At 40.2% G+C, this 20,165-nt stretch overlaps 1 protein-coding gene and 1 long non-coding RNA gene across 4 annotated transcripts; one reads left to right on the top strand and one right to left on the bottom strand.

The window, feature by feature from the left end:
- Positions 1–209: 209 nt before the first annotated feature.
- On the bottom strand, positions 210–6,079 carry LOC138108902 (uncharacterized). Of its 3 annotated transcripts, none has more exons than XR_011150106.1 (3): positions 5,833–6,079; positions 1,530–1,695; positions 210–1,456 (listed from the first exon to the last, which is right to left on the bottom strand). It is a non-coding gene; the product is annotated as an uncharacterized lncRNA (long non-coding RNA). The 3 variants fall into 3 exon arrangements; XR_011150107.1 differs by lacking the exon at positions 5,833–6,079 and adding an exon at positions 5,255–5,432; XR_011150105.1 differs by lacking the exon at positions 5,833–6,079 and adding an exon at positions 5,251–5,430.
- Positions 6,080–8,367: 2,288 nt separating this feature from the next.
- ALB (albumin) lies at positions 8,368–19,154 on the top strand. The gene is made up of 15 exons (XM_069012365.1): positions 8,368–8,499; positions 9,237–9,297; positions 10,118–10,250; positions 11,108–11,322; positions 11,922–12,054; positions 12,226–12,323; positions 13,094–13,223; positions 14,122–14,336; positions 14,462–14,594; positions 15,842–15,939; positions 16,099–16,237; positions 16,885–17,108; positions 17,629–17,761; positions 18,681–18,737; positions 18,968–19,154. The coding sequence occupies exons 1-14, from the start codon at positions 8,415–8,417 to the stop codon at positions 18,729–18,731; spliced, it is 1,848 nt and encodes a 615-aa protein (XP_068868466.1). The 5' UTR covers positions 8,368–8,414; the 3' UTR covers positions 18,732–18,737; positions 18,968–19,154.
- The last annotated feature ends 1,011 nt before the right edge of the window (positions 19,155–20,165 follow it).

Below are 20,165 nucleotides of genomic sequence, written 5' to 3'. Positions count from 1 at the left end.
TAGATAGTGACTGTCACAAGCCAGAAAAGCTGCCCAGAATTTTTGGAGTGCTTTATCAGCATTAGCTCATGTATTAAGGAACGTCTCACATTCTGTATTTCTGATAGGTTTCTTTAATTTGAAAAGACTCGTGTAAGGACAATGAAAACATTCTTTAGAAAAAGCACTTGCATAAGCATTTCACAAATACTTTGCAATAAGAGCACCAAATAAGTCACGCATCATTACTAATCATCAGGCTGAGTTTTCTCTTCATTATTAATCAAATCCCAGTGAGACCTAATCTCTTTTTTAGACACATCATTATGGCAATTCTCTAAGATTCTCACTTTCTTTGCCCACAGGAACACTAATTTTTTTCTCAGTTTCGAGCTCCACGGCCTCTTTGTGCAAATAGTTTTGTTAACAGTAGGTGGCAGATTTCTCCCACCTGAGAGCTTGGAAAATGCTTCCTCGGGCTAGTTCTCATGGAATGCTGATAGCTGTTTATTCAGGACACACAGTAGCTTTCCCCACCAGAGCTCTCTTTTAGGAAAAGATTAGGCTTGAACATCAGTTTTAGAGTAATCTGGATATTACCTGAGCTAGACCTGCTTTTAGCAGGTTTATTTCCTACTCTTCCACTAAGCCATCTAAAAACATTGCTCTGATTTGATATGAAATAACTTCCTTAAAATATTATATGGAGTGTTGAAAATCTGCATGGAAAGATCCAAGATACAATCTTCCTTTTATCAAGCTTGTTTTCCAGTGAAGTCAGGCAAGTTTTGGCACTGACCTTGATGTGACCAGAATTAGGCCAATGCTGAATATATTTCAAAATCCTGCATAGAGGACCTGGTAACCTTAGTGAGTTGCCAAAGAGCTCCTTAAGCAATGTCAGTGCCCAAGAGACAGGAGTCTCTGCTTTGTCTCACTTTAAATCAGTTCTTTCCCAGCCTAAAGTGCATTTATGTACTAAAAGGAAGAGGGGAGAACTTGATTTTCCTTTCAGAAGTGGAAGCAGATAGATTGCCTAGCTGATAACAAAGAATCAAATAAAATAATCTTGCTTTTCTTTGAAAACTAACTAAATAAATAATACACAGGAGTTCCTTGGCAAATTATCCCAAACGAGCGTGCTTGAGATGACTCAAAAAAGAACTGAGCCTAGTCTCAATTTCGACTTCTCCACACAATAATTTTTAATTATGATGTTACGTTGTTCTGGATTCATTTTTATGACCAGATTGAGTGTGAAGTTTTCTTCTTGTGGGTGGAACCTAAGCCCATGTCAGTGGAGCTTCTGTTTTGGGATAGTGGGATAGTGGGAATGGCATGGAACATTCTATAGTCGTGGGTCTCTGGGGCCTGATGGCACACATTCCAAGGTCCTGGGCGAACCGGCTGATGTGGTCTCCAAGCCACTCTCCGTCATATTGGAAAAGTCACAGCTGTCAGGTGAAATCCCTGGTGACTTGAAAAAGGAAAACTTTTTATGAAAGGGGTAGGAAGGAAGACCTAGGGAACTATAGACCAGTGAGCCTTACCTCTGTGCTGGGGAAGACCTTGGAGCAGATCTTCATGGAAGCAATGTCGAGGCACATGCAAGACAGAGAAGAGGTCCAGGGCAGCCACCACAGCTTCACTAAGGGCAAATTGTACCTGTCCAATCTGGTCCCTTTATGATCATCGAATCCAGCCATTAACCCAGCCCTGGGAAAGGCACCAACAAAGCATGTAAATTAACTGAATCCAAAGTGTTTCACTGGAAACATCAGAGTACTGATAGACTTTCATAAAATCCAGTTATATTTCCGTATTGGCTCTGACAAACCTGCAGGGAAGGCATGCTCTGTACTTGAGAAATTTCTGTCAAGTGATGCAAGAACATTTGTATTCTAGGATGTCAAAGGATCCATCCCAAAACTCCTAATTTTGCTGACAGCAAAGAGGCTGCAGTGCCCAGCAGTGCAGCAGGACCTTGGAAACCATGAGACTTGTGTTCATATCAGACTCTCAGCATTTTCAAGCTTCCTGGGCTCACCAGGAACAGTGTCCTCAGTCTTGACTTAGCACTAGGCTCTCTTCTCAGCTAATAGGAGCTGGGAGAAATTTGATTCAATGCATAATTTGCCCAGCTTCCAATTTCCCGGTCCAGGGAGCCAGGAATCTTCCTAGATTTGCGCTGGCTTTAAGGGAAGCCTTAAGCCTCTTTGTGCTGGGAATAGCTCCAGTGCATAGATACCCACTCTGTGTTTCCCACACTCAGAGTCAAGGAAGAAAGTGAGAAACCCAAGTTCGCTCTAAGCTGAAAGTGCCAGGTAAGGGTGCTGCTACATTAATTGTTATTAATTTAATTTCCTGAGTTATTTTTGAGACCTGCGAATAGGCTGTGGATGTGCCTGACTGGCAATATTGCAGCACTGTCGGTATGACCAGTAAAGGCCTCTGGGCAGAAGGCAAATGTCAAGGATAGTCAGCATGGGGTTGGAGGGCAGCACAGAGGAATGGCCTAGCGAGTGTAGCCTCTGCCTAATTGATCCAAAAGACAACACCAAAAGCTTCATGTGCAAAGAGTTTGTTAATATTTCTTTGCTCTATGACTTAAGAAGGAGTCTCAGTTTAGTGTTCAAATTTTAAAAAAACAAACCAAACATCACAGCTATTCAGGCTTTGCACAGCCACAGATCCGCCTGATAGATCTCTTTAGTTCCTCTGATGTATGGACCAATCTTTTGATAACTTATGTAAGAGATTCACAAGAACTATACAGATCTTTGCTAAGCTCAATCACAGTTTTTGGTCTCTGATGAAATTTTTCTGATTCTGGGAATGTACTGAGGAACCTTTCTTCTAAAAACAGGTCTTCCTGAAGGCCCTCAAATTCAGAGAGATTGAATTTCAAACCAAATCATTTGTCTTCTTCAAAAATCAGAGTTTACAAGCACTACTCTAAAGAAAAACAAACAAATAAACCAAGCAACATTTCCTCTGTTTTGTATTATTTTTAGTCACTTCCTTAACAATGGGAATCCCAGTTTCCAGTATTACGTGTCATAGGGTAACAAATCCAGGTAAAGGAGAACATGGGAAGGAAAACAGCAACCTGAAGAAAGACAATGTTGTGTTGCTGCTGCTGCAAATCCAGTTCTCTTCTAAGAGATCATTACATCCTGGTAATATCACTGGGAATCTGATTCACATTGAAGGAAGTACTGAACCTGGAACTACAAGCCAGAGCTCACCTAACAAATGTGGTCTGGTTGAATGCTGCTTGAAAAACCATTGATTTTTACAATGGAAAAGTACAGGTGCTTGGATTTGACTAACTGAACTTTGCTTCATAGGCTAAGGCAGAAATGTGGAAATATTTCACTGTGCCTTTGGATTTCACTTGTGGGGACAGGATGCTTCGCATTTCATTCATAGGGCCTCAGAATTCATAATTGCAGCATAATATGCAGAAGCATATTTATGTCACCAAGTAAATGACAGTGCCAAATTTTAAATTGTCTTGTCCTGCCTGCTCCAATAACAAGGACCTAGAAATGGCCTACAAACTTTTCTTCTCCTGCTAAGGTGCCACCTGAGGCCCTGACTCTCAGCTAAAGAAATTCCAAAGACAGTAGGGGATATTTGAGGTGGAAAATGCTATTCTTGCTCCAGGACTTCATTTAAAGTTACTATCTTTTCCTTTTTCAAAGTAGTGAGGGCTTTGTCTTAAGGAATTGTTTGCTCAGGAATAGGGGAAAGGCTGAGAAAAGAATCACTCCCTTTATCTCCTTAATGCTTGAACATTTACAAGTTGTCTTAAATGGATGAACTGGGACCTTCCCAAGAAAGAAACCAACATAAAAAACCCCAAGGCCCGAACAGAAAAAACAGCACAAGAGAACAATTACAGCAGTAAAACAGATTCTGTTTCTATGGAGGTGAATGTGAAAGAGAAAATATTTATCAGCTTGGCAGTTTTTAGTCCAGAATGGGAAAACCATAAGTTTACAATGAAACTAAATGAAAAATAAGGCAAAGTAAGAGTGTCAGCACTGCCAGTGATGCAGTAACATTGTGGGGGCAGCTGCAAAATGGCAAAAATTTTCCACAAGTCCTAAAGCCCCTCTAGATAGACAGGATTTTTTTCAACTCTTAAAGTGTTTCAAGAGAGAAGGAGAGAAACCCAGTGGCTCCCAGAATCGTTAGCTCATTTTACGCATACTTTGTTTCTGATTTTAGCAAATACACCTGCTTACACTTAAAAAAAAAGTTTGTAGCCATGTTTTTTATAGATATTGGAGGTTATGGATCAATGGCCTAAAGAAATTCAAAACAAAAAAACCCTCCAAACATTTCCTGCTGTTCCTCAAAAGTTTGCAATATTTCTTTTATTGCTAAAGCTGAAGTACCCCAAACCTATGGAAGAAATATTAACAATCTCTTGCCAAACAAAAGCTTTCATCTTTGGCTCTTGACTGTACCACATTAAATGGCTCTTCTCTCTTGCCAAAGACCATCAGGTAGCATAGCAGAGCAGCATAGAAATTGGAAGCTGAGTGCCAGAAAGTTTCTAGGGCACAAGTGAATGCACTGGATTCCAAAGGCCTCTGGGACTTAAGTAAGAGGAAGAAGAAAGACCCCCACCAACAGTCCTGTCATGAGCCAAACATCAATCACACCACTGCAACGATTTCAGTTCCAGAGACAATTATCAAAGGCATTATAAGAAACCCTGAAGAAAAAAATCTTCGTGAGAAAGACTTCCTGAAGAGAGCAGTGCTGCACCTTGGGTATTTCTTTCCCTCATCTATTTTGTATTTAGATACAAAATTGAGATACATCCATACCAAGACATAACACTGATTTTTTTTGAGGGACTTAGAAATGGATAATAGATTAAGCCAATACTCATCTATTTTGTGGATTACCTACTTGAACTGGCAGCAAAAAAAGTCATAGGGACATGGAAAAAAGAGACAAGTTCTGAGAAGTCCCAGAATTGATACCCTCAAAAAGCACTGAGGCTGTATATTTGGATATATTCAAGCAATTGAATGCTTAATAGGCAAAGCAAAGCTGTTCTTGTACCTGCTGCCAAAGAATGATGTTGGCAAATGGTAGTTAATGAGGAAAACAGCTACATCACCACATTGCAGCCTTGTGAGACAAAGGGGTAGGGATGGTAGAATGCCTTAGGGATCAAATGTACAGGATCAGCAAGAATATTCATTCTCGTTGATTCAGAAATCCTTATTTAAATGATCGAGAACTCACTAACACTGCAGGTGAGCAGCTGATGCCAGAAGATGAACTGTAAAGTATCAGAACTCATTGATGATATGCCCAGGAGACACATCTGACATGGAATGCTGTTAGCTGCACCTGAGCAGGTCTGTTCTGCCACAGTGATCAAATCCTTTCTGTCTTTATGTTTGCTTGTTTTATGTCAATGAATCCATCTCTGTTCAAACAAAAGCTGTCTATCTGAGATGTTTGACTTGTTCTGCACAGGAGCCAAACATCAGTGATAAGAAAGGCAAACATCATGCACCAGAGCAGGAAAAAAAAGTAATACCTGATACCTGTCCATATGTCCAGGGCTACAGACATTTAGAGCTACAGACATTTATTTAGAAATATACTGATCATTACAGTTACTAAAAAAAATAGCTGCTCACTGTGGCTACTGGCACAGGAATGTCTCTAGGTTTGGTGTGTCTCATGGTCCAGTCCCACAAACAGAACTTTAGGTCTTGAAACAAAAGAGAAACAGCAGTAAATAAAATTGAGGGCCACAAAAGCAAAGGGTTTCTTGTGTTCTTTGGGTTTTGAGAGATTACTTTGAAAAGGACTTACTTGCCAAAAAGGCTCTGACAGTTGTTCTTACGATATATCACATTTGTTTCTCTAGAGCCTCATGCCATATTAGTACATCTTGCTCCACTTTGTTTCTGCTCTTCCACTTTGCACAGGCTGGTATGCATCCTTTTTATTTCCAGGTCAATTACTCTTGGAATTACTGTCCTTTGGTTCCACACACCTGAAATAAAACTAGTTATCAACAGTAACTTTAGGCATAAATGAGCATGAAAATGGATCATCTTAAAATGCCATTGATAAATTCCTTTTCTCTAATACCAGGACAACTTTGTTGGAGTGAACTCAACACAGTATGAAAGCATTGAGTAACAGGAAGCTCAGTATAATATTTAATATTGTTAAACAAACATGAGCACTGGAGTTCAGCTCTCAGCAGTTATATGAACCATTGGCATGAAGTACAGGACAGACAACAGAAGATATCTAGAAATAAACATGGACCCTGTATTCCAAACTTACATATTAACTCCAGGGGACCAGGAGTGAGTATTCTTGCTAACACTGCACAATGCCACAAGGGAAAATTCCAGAGAGCTTTCAAGGTGCCACATTGCATTCATTGTGCTGTATTTCAGCTTTGCCCTCCCAGCCCTTAGCTGTAGTTTTCTGGAGACTTCTTTGGTATGGCCTGAGAGCATCTCAGGAACTGTTCTAAGACCATTCACCAATACCACACTTTTTTACCTACCTTGTGGTTATCCACAAAATACCTGAACACGTGTTTCTGTCCCACTGAATGCTCCCTTAAGATTTGAAAGGAGATGGATCTTCTCTGACAGAGGGATATGGTCAGTAAAATAATTACAGTCTGAATTAACAGGATCTTTCCTCAGATTTTGTTAGGCTAAAGCAGCACAGGTCTGAAAGGTCCAGATTGTTCATCCTAATTCCCATCATTCTCCAGAAATGTGGGATTTTGCTACAACCACCTGGAAACAATCCCAATGTCTAACATTATGACATTTCTAACATTGCTTTTTTCCCAGCCTAGCTTTCCTGCACCATCCTTCAGTAAGAGTTATCCTAATAACCTTTTAATTCCCAAAATAGAACCTTGTTCCTTTAAATCACTAACAGAATGCTGGTTTTTACCTACAGAAATATCAGGAGCAGACTCAGGAAAATGCAAAAATTTTTTGCGACAGCAGCAGCCAGTAGAAATTTCATTGTATCAAACTACTCTGTGAACTCATCTCAGTTTTATGTGGTTATTCCTGGAGAACAGAACAGCCTTTCTGAAACACAAGATGCATTGCCTTGGCATTTTCCTGAATGAAAACTGCCTGCAAATATTTTGAGCTTAGACATGTCATTTGCTTTATTTCAAATGTCTTTAAAAACTCACACTCAGAAATAAAAGGAAGTATTATGCATGTACTTATTTATTTAGGCAAATTTCCAGAAAACCGATCACAGAATTGTTCTTGCTATTCCCATTAGGAATAATACAGAGTTATGGCAAAACTGCCCACCTGAGTAAGAAAAACAGAGTAGAAAAGGGAACCTTAAGGACTAAGGAAGTGTTTGGAGACCACATACTCAGCTCTACCACGTGGGTGCTCGCAAAGTAAAGAGTTGCAAGGCAGCACACAACCTGCAGTTGTGTGGGTTGACACCCAGACACTGGGGACATAAATTCATTAAAATAAATCATAGTATTTCCCACTGGGAAGCGACATCACTTTGCACTCAGCAAGGATTCAACCTTATACTTGTTCGGGATTTTTTGAAGCTTCTCTCTAGGTATCCTAGAAAAGTAATTTCACTTTTGCTCCATGTCCTGGGGCTCTGTGAAAACTGCACATTTCTTCCTGTGTCTGATCTCCTAAGTTACTGCCTAATCAATAGGAAATTTTTCTGGGAGGAGAGCAATGCTTAATTAAGACATTACTCTTTGGAGGATGTCAGTACAAATGAGAAATTGTCTGAAATGACAGCTCTTGCACATGTTTACCCATGTGTTTGGCTGTTTTCTGGATATTGGTGAACAGCAGTACCCACAGAAAACCAGAACAGGACCTAACAAATTCAGGTAACCACCTGAATCAGCCCTAGATGTCTAGATTAGCCATCTCATCTTAACAAAGTGATTTAAAATTAAAATTCTCTAATTTCAAGTGGACTGAGTCCTATCTGGGTGAGTTGTTACTATACAATACCAACATGCATTGCTTTTGAACAAATACTAGCAAAAAAAAAAAAAGGCTATAGAATTAGCCCTGATGACTTTTTTGTCTGATGCCTTGAACTCCTTGTTTGTCATTTGATAAGGAAATTTACGCAAAACTTTTATCTTTTTTGGGTGCTGGAAGGTTCAGCCTCTTCAGGACAAAAAGGCCCAGACTAACAACACAGAATAAATAACTAATATCAAATTAATTTTTGGCAAGGGCAGCTGAAGTTTTGTAATCTTCTTCAGGCCAAATGGAAATCTACAAATGCCAGCTCGGGGGTTAATATTTTACAAGCACGGGTAGTGAAGAGTATATAAGCAAATTCTCTTCCTTCAATCTTCCTAGCATTTTTGAGCAATTTTGCTCACATCATAACCTGAAACCATGAAGTGGTTAACATTAATTTCATTTATTTTTCTCCTAAGTTCTGCCAGATCCAGGAATCTGCAAAGAACTGCACGAGATGCAGGTAAGAAAGGACTAATTAGTTCTCTTGGAAGTCTTTGTTCTATCAATTTAATGTTTTAAATACAGTTTCACAAACAATTTGTGGGAGCCTGATCCGTACTGAACAGAAAAATATGACTGACTTGAAACTAGGTGAAGAGACAGTGGGGAGATGGGTAGGACGCTCAGGACAACTTAACTGGGCGAGTGAGTGTGGTGCCATCCCTCTGCAACGTCTATGTGGTGCATGAACAGATGTTAATGACTCAGGATCTGTTCTTTCCAGCATGGAAAAAGCAGGTGCACTGTGCTTTTGGAAGTTCTGTCTTTTGACAAGTTAATAACTTAGTGTTCCCAAGAAGAATGTTTGCTCTAATCAAGCAGCAGCTGCATTGCTTTATTTGCAGTGTTTGGTGGTGGTGGTTACTCAAAGGACACATTTGCTAACCCTGGATAGTAAGTCCCAGCAGTCTTTTTGGACATCTGAATTAAGTAGCTGCTTACAGAGTTAAATATTGTATTAGAATCAAAAAATCATGTGCTTGTGTTCCTTCAAAAAGACAAGCAAACATAAGAGTTGGGCATCTGCAGACAAATGAACAAGAAAGAGTTCAAATTCTTACGCTCTTTAGTATAAAAGTTGGGTGAATGCCGAACCCTTGTGAAAATCTGGCCCTTGGTGCCCAGAATGTATTTTTCAGGGTCCAGCACAGCCGGTGTGACAGTGAGCGTCACTTGTCCCTTTGTTTTTCTTCCTAGACCACAAGAGTCCGATTGCCCATCGCTTCAAAGACTTGAAGGAGGAGACATTTAAGGCAGTGTAAGTGAACATTCAGCTTCCAGCTTCTGATTGTTTTTTTGTCTCTCTTGATATTGTACTGAAAAGGGAAAGTAAGACACACTGTATAAGCTCACAAGGAGTGTGTATGTCTCACTGAAACATTGAGTTAGTCCCTTACTGTTACTGTGCAAAACCTAGAAATATTTTAAGACCTGCAAATGTCACAATGACTTTCTTACTCTCTGGAAAAAAAAATTCCTTGCAAGCCTTATGAAAAGGCCTCTGGTTCCTTCTCTGAAAATAAAATAGGCATGAGGAATACAGGTTTGATATCCTTAGAATGAAGAGAAATTATGCTGCATTGAGACATTGCCAGAAAAAAACACAAACAAACAACCTCAAAAAACAAACCTGCAACAGGTTTTCTGAGACAATTCAGTGATTTTCATTTGAAACTGGTTTTGGGAAAGACAGAGGGCCCTGACAGACACATAAGTACTGAGAGAAGGCAGCCTGAAGATCACAGTGACCAAATCCAGCTTAGGTTATGGCATTTATGAATTTGCTGGTAAAAGTGACAGAAAACTCCAATCACAGTCTTTTCTGGTTTTTTTCTAATTTATTATTCAAGACTTCTTTTATTGGGAAGGGAAAAAAGATTATTGGGAAGGTTAAAAACATGTTCAGAAAGGAGGTGAGAAGAAGATAGATGTGGGATCTGGCACTATGCTCTGCATGGTGTTCTAGTTAACCTTTGTGCGTGTCATTTGAACAAGCAAGTTTAATTCAGAAGCACGTTTGAAAATATTGCCTGATATGTTTCTCATTTTCATATTCCAAACTGTGCTTTGTGTTTCAGTACCATGATCACGTTTGCCCAGTACCTCCAGAGATGTTCCTACGAGGGACTGTCTAAGCTGGTGAAGGATGTTGTTGATTTGGCACACAAGTGTGTGGCCAACGAGGATGCTCCCGAGTGCTCAAAACCACTGGTAGGCAGTGAATCCTTCAGTATTGTATTTCTCCTTGCTCTGTGCAGCTGCCAGGATCACCCGCCTTGAGGACTTATACCTGAACCTTTCAGGTGTGGCTATTGTCACTGGCCAATGCTCAGATTTTAGTGCTTAAACAGAGAACTTGTTTTTGTCAAGTTCTAAAACTGTGCCTTTAAGAAATGCCTAAATGATCCATGGAGCCATATATTGGAGACCAAACACCACACTTTGGCACATTCAACTTAGTTAGCATTGCCTGAAAAGAAATGTTAGCATTTTGTACAAAACCCCAGCTGTAAAGTACAGGCCTAATTCTAGGTATTAAAGTGACCCAAGCATGTGGATTTTCACACTGGGGTGACTTGAAAATGTGTGTGTGCTAATTTAAGGCACTTAGTTTATGAGGGTTTGAAAAAATTCCTCTAAAATCAGGTAACAAAAGTTTGCAGGTATTTAGGATCCCTAAATGTCTAACAGGTTCAGCTAGACATTAGTTCTCCCTAAAGACTTCCCAAACTGCTCATCAAGTAGAATTCCAAATCCTGCTTCAATTAATCTGAAAATTCAGTTTAGTCAAATTATAAGTAAAAGGAGATCACTGTCTTGCAGAGAGTATTTCAAATTATAATTAATTTTTTTTCAGTAAAGCATTGGAACCATTTTGATATCGGACTACATAAAATAAAAATTTATTAAATTATGTGAAAAGCAGTAGATTATTTTGATTTATGGTCTAAATCTTGCTCAGTAAAAATGTATTTGCTATTCAGCCTGGGTTTTCTTTTGCAGATAAATAGACAATACATTCCACTGTCTATAAACACTAATTCTGACCCTCGGCACCTCCCTTACAGCCCTCCATTTTCCTGGATGAAATCTGCCAAGTTGACAAGCTCCGTGACTCATATGGTGACATGGCTGACTGCTGTGGTAAAGCTGATCCCGAAAGAAATCAGTGCTTCCTGTCCTTCAGAGTTCACCAACCAGACTTCATTCCACCATACCAGAGACCAGCTGCTGATGTGATATGCAACCAGTACAAGGACGAACGGGTGTCACTCCTGGGACAGTAAGGAAAACAGCCACTTCTACTTTCTCATCCTGATCACATTTTCTCATTTCATGCAAGAGCAGGTTTTTGCATTTGAAATAGGGGTTAAAGATCACATTTCATAAATCTTGGATGACTTTTCTTCCTCAAACCTGCTGAAAACTCACCATGTCTCCAATATTGATTTAATAACTTACTTGCTCCAGCTTCCCACTACCATTGGTGTAATTGTCAAGAATGAGAAAGATAACAGTAACAAGAATAAAAATTAGCAATAAAATCTTGGCAAAAGAGCCATAGATGTATTTTTCACTCTGAAAATCAGAATTTTCAAGTATTGGACAATACATTTAAAAAAACAGCTATACATCAAACCAGATGGCTGACAACATCAGGAGCTCACCCTTCACTCAGTTACTGAGTCCTGCCTTGGGAAGAGTGAGATTTAGCAGAGCATTTCCTATCAGTAGGCATTATGTTTTGAAAGTAGATTACTAAATTAGATTTCTAAAGTAGATTTCTAAACTAGAAAAAAAGTTAAGAGAAGCTGCAAGAGGTTTAAGGCCATTTGCTATTGTCACTGGAACATGGAACTTACGCTTTCCTTTTCCTCCTAGTTTCGTCTATACTGTTGGAAGAAGAAACCCCTTCTTGCACGCCCCAGCGATCCTGGGTCTGGCTGCTGAGTATGAAAATGCACTTAAAAGCTGTTGCTCAGAGAGTGATATTGGTGCTTGCTTGGATGCAAAGGTACAGCAAATTTGTCCCTGTGGATGAACACTAAGCAACTGAGTGAGAAACGGGCAGAATTCTCCTGTCTATGCAAATAAGGCATGAAGAACTTGAAGAGACAGGTCAGAATTAATTGTATCCATTGGATGTAATCAGTTTAATGTGACAATGTGTGTCCTGTTACCGCAGGCAGTTGTCATCAAGGAAAGAGCCAAGCATATAGGAGTGAAGCAGCAGCATGCATGTCGAATCCTCGAGAAGTATGGTGAGAGGACTTTCCAAGCAAGGTAAGTTCCAATCACGTTTTTGGATGAAATGTAGGCTTGTCAACCTGTGAGTGAGACCTAGGAAGAAGCTCAGCTGTGAGAGTTGCAGAGCAATGAAACTATCTCTGGAACCAGTCCAGAAGATACAGAATTAACTGTTGGAGTGTCACTCGGAACCAGAGATTACAGTGTGTTTAATCGACCAAAGCTGTACCCTATTCCAATGCCAACAGCTTTCAGTGATGGACACATCAATAATCAGCAAAGTGAGGTGCTAGTTTGAACCCTAAGCCAACCAAAAAGTCAGATTTGGCAGAATCACAGTTGTTAAAACATTTGTTTGTAAGATAAAGAAAAGCTTTTACAATTAATAAGTGGATCATCTGTCTGGGCACTGAGAGGTGCTTTCGTTCTGTGGCTAGTCTGATACACTAATATTGACTAGGATTATCTTATAGATGTAGTCAGCTTTGATTTAAAGATATAATCAGGACTATATCTATCTGTGCCAAGTAATCTGGAGTGCTTTCCAGTCGCTCAAGTGTGATGGGGAGTGCTAGAGTGTGATTCTTACAGTTCAGGCAGAACAGAAGAACCACAAATTTGTTCCTTTCTGGCTTTACTGGTGCAGATGTCGATGCCCTTTTTTTTCAGCCACCAGAAATAAGATGAGAAGAATGAGTATTTTCTTGAAACAATCCTGATCTACCATATCATGTGTTAGTGACTTACAAGGTTTTTGTTCCCTACAGTGCTTTAAAACAAGTGTCTTTTTCTCCTTTTCTACCCAGTAAACTTGTTCGTATGAGCCAGAAATACCCCAAGGCTCCATTTCTAGAACTTGTTAAGATGGTCCATGATGTGAAGGATGTCTACAAAGAGTGCTGTGAAGGGGACATGGTAGAATGTGTGGATGACTGGGTAAGCTCACTCACTATTTTAAAACAATGTTTGCATATTTGAAAAATGTTTAGAGAGATAGTAATTTGTGCAGCTACTCATTCACAGTCCAGGGAACTTAAACTTGTACTCAGCCCTGCTGGAAGGTTCCTCAAGCACTGAAAAGCTCAGGATCAGCACAGCTGACTGTTACTGGCAGTAGGTTTTGGCACAGCTCTGGATATAGCCCTGTCTGATCATGAGGACAAGGAGCTGTTGCTTACAGTCTACCAAGTGTGTTTGGCTGAAATCACAACACTTATCAGGGAGGTTGTTTGATGGTATTTATTCACTTCAACTCAATCATAAATAAAGCAAAAGAAAGGAGAGGCAAAAAGGCTGCAATTTTTTCTCCTGTCCTGTCGAGTGTACTGCCATTAATCCAGCTTTCCTGTAGTGCCAATGAATGCTAGAGAACAGATTAACAAACCTCTGCAATAGTGAGATGATTTCAATATTGCCTGGCTGACTGAAACTTGGACACACTTGTTGAGCCAGCTGGTTCCAGTGCTCTGAGGTTTTATCATGTTTTGTCCTCTTTCAGAGCTGGGCATCTTATCAGGACTGACAAGATCCATCAGACATCCTTGTGACAGAGCACTCAGTGATGTGCCCTGGCTTTCCAGAGTCTGTATTCTCAGAGTTTCTAGGATCAGGGAGGGAACCATTCACCTTGCACACCGTGTTCAGCACACACAGGGCATGCTCATGCCCCAGTTATTTCTCTTTGTATGAAGGCAGCATTTTTTTTCACAAAGCGCTAAGTAAATAGGTGACGTGAGTGAAAAGGGAAGAGTCTGAAGCGGAGAGAGCAGATCAATTAATCTGTCTTTAAATTATCATTTCATAGCTTGTCTGATACTATGTTTTAATTTTACAGTCAGAGCTCATGACCTCTTTGTGCTCTAAACAAGATACTTTCTCAAGTAAAATCAAGCCTTGCTGCGAGAAGCCAGTAGTGGAACAGACCAGGTGCATCATAGAGGCAGATTTTGATGACAAACCTGACAATCTTCCCTCACTAGTTGAAAAATACATTCAAGATAAGGAAGTGTGTAAAAGCTATGAGCCAAACCATGATGCATTCCTGTCAGAGTAAGTAGTACCAACAGCATTCCAAGCTCATTGTCCACCTGAGGAAATGTCCTTGTTATTACTGCACTGTGCTTGATGAAAGCAGCACATTATTCAGGAGCTCTGTCTGCTCATGTGCCTTTCAGGTTTGTTTATGAATATTCACGAAGACACCCCGAGTTCTCCACACAGCTGGTTATGAGGATTACTAAGGGGTATGAAACACTCCTGGATAAGTGCTGCAAGACAGACAACCCTGCTGAGTGCTACGGAAATGCTGTAGGTGCAAAGCTTTGTTTGCAGATGACTAGAATGCTTGATTGGTACCTGTCATGAAAGAATTGGGTTGAGAAGCTCCTACAGAAGAGCAGACAGAAAGCTTTTGGAGAGAGTAATCCCAAGGGAAGTTAATGTCCTGGTGGAATATGAAGCAGTCCATGGCCCGTGGCAAGGGTACAGGGTTATCTCAGATCACAGAGTAATTTCATTGGTCACATTACAGTATTTCAGACTAGTCTCACTCAGCTGTCTGATGCCTCTGTATCTCAAAAGTGGTTCTGTTTGTCCTGAGGCAGACAATAGCTCAATTATACTCTGAGCTCCACTGCCTATACTGAGTATGGCTGCTCATGGATTGTGATGGGAATGTGCATGGCCAGCATATGAGACCCCTCAACTTAAGTCTGATCTGCAACTCAGTCACACACAAGACACATAAGTTGAGTCCCTGAAAGCTTTAGCCACAAGATGTTCCCCTCGTGGATGATAGTAATTTGAAATATTTACTTGATTTAAACAAATAAACATAAACCTCCACTGTTTAGAAAGTAAGTCCAACAGGTAATTAATTTAAATTAAATTTTTAAAATGTGGCTGCCTTTTTCAAGGAAATTTCTGTTAGAACTTAAGACCCACAAGGGAGTCAAATCCTGCCTACACCATCCTGGCTATACGGAAGTGATCAACTTTGCAAAATGAGCATTTTGTAGTTATGAGGTTTAGAAGAGATCAAAAGTTACATTTGTATGAGTGTAACTGATGCCTTGGAGTGGCTACCTGGAAACAGAGGCTAGACAAGATTATGAGAATAAAAGCAGGTATTTATTTGAAGGGCCTTCAAAGATACACCTTGGGAGTCAAAAGCCTCCGAGGGGCTCCACCCAAGATGGACACTGGGTTGCAGGTTTTTCACACTTTTATAAGTTTGGTCCATTTGCATATCAGGGTTAATTCTCCAATTATAATTTCAGGTAGTGATGTCATTACCCCCAGTTTGCTCCCCCTGTCAGAGGCTTTAGTTTACATATTTTGGGGCCTGGGACAGCAAGGTGTCCTTGAAGTGCAAACCTAGAGAGGGTTTTTTATGTCTAACCAGCATGAGAGGACAGTAGCTGACAGGCTGTATGAAGTTTCAGAGTTACATACTAAGCAGTACAGGATTTGAAAAATATAAAAGTTAAAACCTAAGGCATCGTTACCAGCAAGTCCTGCTCTAATATTACTAATAAGTTTGTACTTGTTTGCAGCAAGAGGACCTGAACAAGCATATCAAGGAAACTGAGGATGTTGTGAAGACAAACTGTGAGCTCTTCAATACCCATGGCGAGGCAGACTTCCTTAAAGGGTGAGCAACTCATGATAAATATTCTGGAGTGTAATGAATTACACTGGCTGCTTTGGGCAGGTTGATTTGATCTTCACTTCTGTTTTCCCTTCAGTGGGCTAGATGTGCTCACATTTGAAGAATGCTCTACTAACAGTCATTTTAATTTGTCTTTGTCAGAATTCTGGTCCGCTACACTAAGAAAATGCCTCAGGTATCAACTGACACCTTGCTTGAAATTGGGAAGAAAATGACAGCCATTGGCAACAAGTGCTGCAGTCTTCCTGAGGAGAAACGCATGTCTTGTTCTGAGCACTATGTGAGTACATGGATTTATTCTTCTCCCTTCTTCTCTTTGAGATTTTTCCCGTTTGCAAAAATACTGAATTCTGGCAAGATAGCAAACACAGTGATTTTTCATAAAAACCGTGGTAAGCATCTGCCTGACAGAATTCCCAGTCTGTTCATTTTTTAATGGATGTGGGAGCCTAAATAGCTATCTGATGGTAGCTTGTGAAAATTTTAGTTAAACTTTTGCTCAGAAAGCAAAAGTAAGTTCATAGAATCATAGAATCAGGAATCATAGAACCATAGAACAGCCTGGGTTGGAAGGAACCTTAAAGATCATCTAGTGCCAACAGCCTGCCGTGGGCAGGGACACCTTCCACTGGACCAGGTGGCCCAGAACTCCATGATTGAGACTGTGGCAGGTTGCATTTGGAAAAGCTAAGCAGTGTCTTGAAACCTTCAAACCTACTGATTATAGCCCAATGCCCAGACTGTTTGCAGATGAAGAAATGCCTTAGTCCAGGATACCTATTTATTTTAAATTTCAAACACATGCCATTTCCCAGCAGGTGTTAGATCCAATAGCTCCCACTTCCAGCTGTGCTCTTGTAACACAAACATCACCTAGTTCCTGTGTTTTTGGGAAGATGTAGCTCACCTTTGCCCTTTTCTTTTCAGCTGAGCATCGTCATTGAAGATATGTGCAAGAGGCAGGAGAGCACCCCTATCAATGACCAGGTTTCACAGTGCTGCAACGAACTCTACTCTTACAGGAGACCATGTTTCACTGCCATGGGTGTAGATACCAAATATGTGCCTCCACCATTTGACCCCATGATGTTCAATTTTGATGAGAAAATGTGCACTGCTCCTCCTGCTGAGCGCGAAGAAGGGCAGCTGAAGTAAGCTCCAAGAAATACCTTGTAGGAAAGCTTTTGAAGTGTAGCACTTATGGGGGTGCAGAAGGAAGCTACAGACACTCTGTTTTGTCATCTGACTGGGGCTTCACTACTGACAGAGAAAACCAGATGGAATTATGTGTTTGCCCTGACCTGGTCAGCATATAACATCTTGTAGTTTGGAAGAGGAAAAATAGGATTTTTTCTTCACATAAAATCACTCTCTTAACTGACCAGTTTCATGTAGGCCCGCTGCCTGTGCAAGTTTTGAGATGTACTTAATTAAGACAACATACAGAGCATTTCCCTAAGTTTTTCCCCACCTGTAACTGAGTTAACACAAAGCAAACAGATGGTTGTGTTAGACTGGGAGTTAGGAGTCACCAACAGGCACAGGCTCATCTAGGCATGACAAAAAACCACCCTCATAAATGAGCTGTGCCTGGGGGGAATGGTGTCTTGTAAACTGGGGAATCCAACTACAGCAGGCAACATTAACTGTGTCTTGTGGCTTTGTTTTCAGATTGCTCATCAACCTCATCAAGCGCAAGCCCCAGATGACAGAAGAACAACTAAAGACAATTGCTGGGGGTTTCACTGCCATGATGGAAAAGTGCTGCAAGCAGTCAGATATTGACGCGTGCCTTGGGGAAGAGGTACTTTCTATCTCCTTTTTAAAAAAAAAACAAAACAAAAAACCACACACAAAAAAAAAAAAAAAACACAAACCAAAAAAAAATCCAAACCACGTATACAGGAACCTGGAAACTGTGCACTAGAAAGTGGTTCTGCAAACTGCTATGGTCACTTGTCTTTGTGCCCTTAAAATAAATGTGCAGAGCTTAACGTACATCTTGGCTGCACAGATGATAGTCACTGAACAATTCCACGTAGAGAGGTTGTTCTAGAGGTAATTTAGGCAAACCACATGCTCAAAGCACATCTAAATCCTAGATTAGACGAAGTTCTTTAGGGCCTTGTCAGAAGAGCCAAGTATCTACAAGCCACAGTTGAAAAATACCCATGTGCAGAATTTAAACTTTATCTCTAGCATACATAAACTTCTTTTTGTGCTACAGATCCTTACAGAACTCTTGGATTACCAGTAAAATGTGCATCTGGATCAATTCTCAGAACTGCCTAGCAATTAGATATACTGAGAGTTCGGCTGATCATGTCACAGAAAAAGTTTATCTAGAGCCATATTGCATTGCCAGGTTTCCAGTAGCAACCTCATTATAATGTAGTAGAACTATTACTAACATCTTAAACTGCTTATTAATTGAATTATTTTTTATTTATATCTGAAGTTTTGCATAGGTAAATATATTGGGAAGACTTAGGAAAGAATTATTTTGTCTCTAATCCATTGCAAAAGTTTCTTTTCTACTTTGGCAAAATTGAAAGATACCCAACATCCAGGGGCACAGGGGTTTTGGGTCAGGAAGTACCATTTGAATTATCATTTGAACCATAATTCAGGCACGAGTTTTAGTTTCTAACAGTTCCTTCTCAAGCACAATCTGCTTTGCTCCTTAGTTGCTCTCTCACAACTGTCTGTGTTCCTTTTCCTAGGGTGCTGCCCTAATAGTCCAGAGCAGAGCCACATTGGGAATTGGTGCTTAACCTAAGGTAGGTAACTGCAGTAATGCACATTTGTCCGTCAGTCTGTCTGCCCCTCCCTGTCCACCCTTCCATCCACTTAACTTCTTTATCCCCAAAAAGCATCCAGCTTCCCTTTAACCACCACCTCTGCTTTCCCTAATATTTTACCATCTGCCACTGCACAGGGCACAAAAAATTGAGCTACTACCAGTATGCTGCCATTTTACAAAATACTCCCTTTTGTCTCTCCAATCTAGGTTGCCAATGGGAAAAATACGAAGAAAAAACCCCTTCCGTGTAACTTCTCCCACCCCTTACCCCTTTTCCTTTGGTACCGAATGAATATTTCATGGATCTTCTGTGTTTTGTCAAACTATGTGCTTTTAAATTCCTTTACTTAAAAAAAAAAAAAAGAAGAATAAATAAAGGCTTTATAAAATTGCACCTGTTCTTGTCTGCTAGTCACTACCATAAGGCAAAGCTCTGTAGTGCTCCCTACACCAAATGGCTACTCTAAGTAGAATATATGGGCAAAGAGTCTGTATTTCAGATTTTTTTCCTGTTTATTGCTCTTGGAAAGTTTGTGTTAAAGAATATGAAAGGTGGTGAGACATTTATCTAGACTTTAACACCCTTGATTTTAGGTTGATTTTAGGCTTTACTTCAGCCATTGTAATTACATATTAAGAGAGGTTTCAAAAGTACTGTTTGATCTCAGTAAGATGACTAGCAAGGCGCTCTTCTACAAAAAAATATTATTTTTACACCACCCACAAATCAAGCATCTCTTCATTTGCAAAGAGTTGCAAATAGCCCTGCTTTAAGACACTTTTCATGTCTTAATTCATTTTTTTTTAAATGTTTTAAATTTTCTTCTGAAAAGCTCACCACCTAAATCATGCCCTTCACTCCAGGAAACTCCCCGGAGAGACATTTCCCGGTCCTATGCCACCAAAGCAGTGCTTATTTTCTAGGACATATTTCATTTCATTACACAACCCCCCCCAGTCTTGACTTCAACAGAGCCCCTTGCACTGTTAGAAGGGCCCTTGTGTAACAAGGCATTTCACAGGGGCAGGTTTCTTGGCCTTAAGAAGCTTTGTGCCTGTGGTTCCTGAACCGGGAGGATTCTCCAGGCTGTAGGATGAAATATTCAGAGATACTGGGTCAAAACTTGAACAGAAAGACTCACCAATCGTGTTACACTTGAAAGATTTGAACATTCAGCCACTATAAGTCACAGCTACATATTGGTTTAGAGAGTTGATGTGGCTGAGAGGCACTCACAAACATCAAGATTCCAAGTTTTGTGAATTTGAGGAGCAATACTTGGCAGTTACAGTTGAACTTTTTCCCTTAGTTTAAAGGAACACAAACTTCTTATAAAGACCATTCCCATATCTAATTCATGCAAAAGTCTGACAGTCATTCCCTGCAGCTAGAACCAACCTGCTC

The sequence above is a fragment of the Aphelocoma coerulescens genome, chromosome 4 (assembly GCF_041296385.1).
Source record: "Aphelocoma coerulescens isolate FSJ_1873_10779 chromosome 4, UR_Acoe_1.0, whole genome shotgun sequence".
Taxonomy (NCBI): Eukaryota; Metazoa; Chordata; class Aves; order Passeriformes; family Corvidae; genus Aphelocoma; species Aphelocoma coerulescens.
This window is presented reverse-complemented; position numbering and strand designations above follow the sequence as displayed.

Excerpts from the sequence above, each read along its gene's own strand:
- ALB (XM_069012365.1), top strand. The coding sequence starts at position 8,415 with ATGAAGTGGTTAACATTAATTTCATTTATTTTTCTCCTAAGTTCTGCC. Across the intron at positions 10,251-11,107 it reads CCGAGTGCTCAAAACCACTG|CCCTCCATTTTCCTGGATGA; the intron begins GTAGGCAGTGAA and ends CCTCCCTTACAG. Across the intron at positions 17,762-18,680 it reads ACGCGTGCCTTGGGGAAGAG|GGTGCTGCCCTAATAGTCCA; the intron begins GTACTTTCTATC and ends TCCTTTTCCTAG.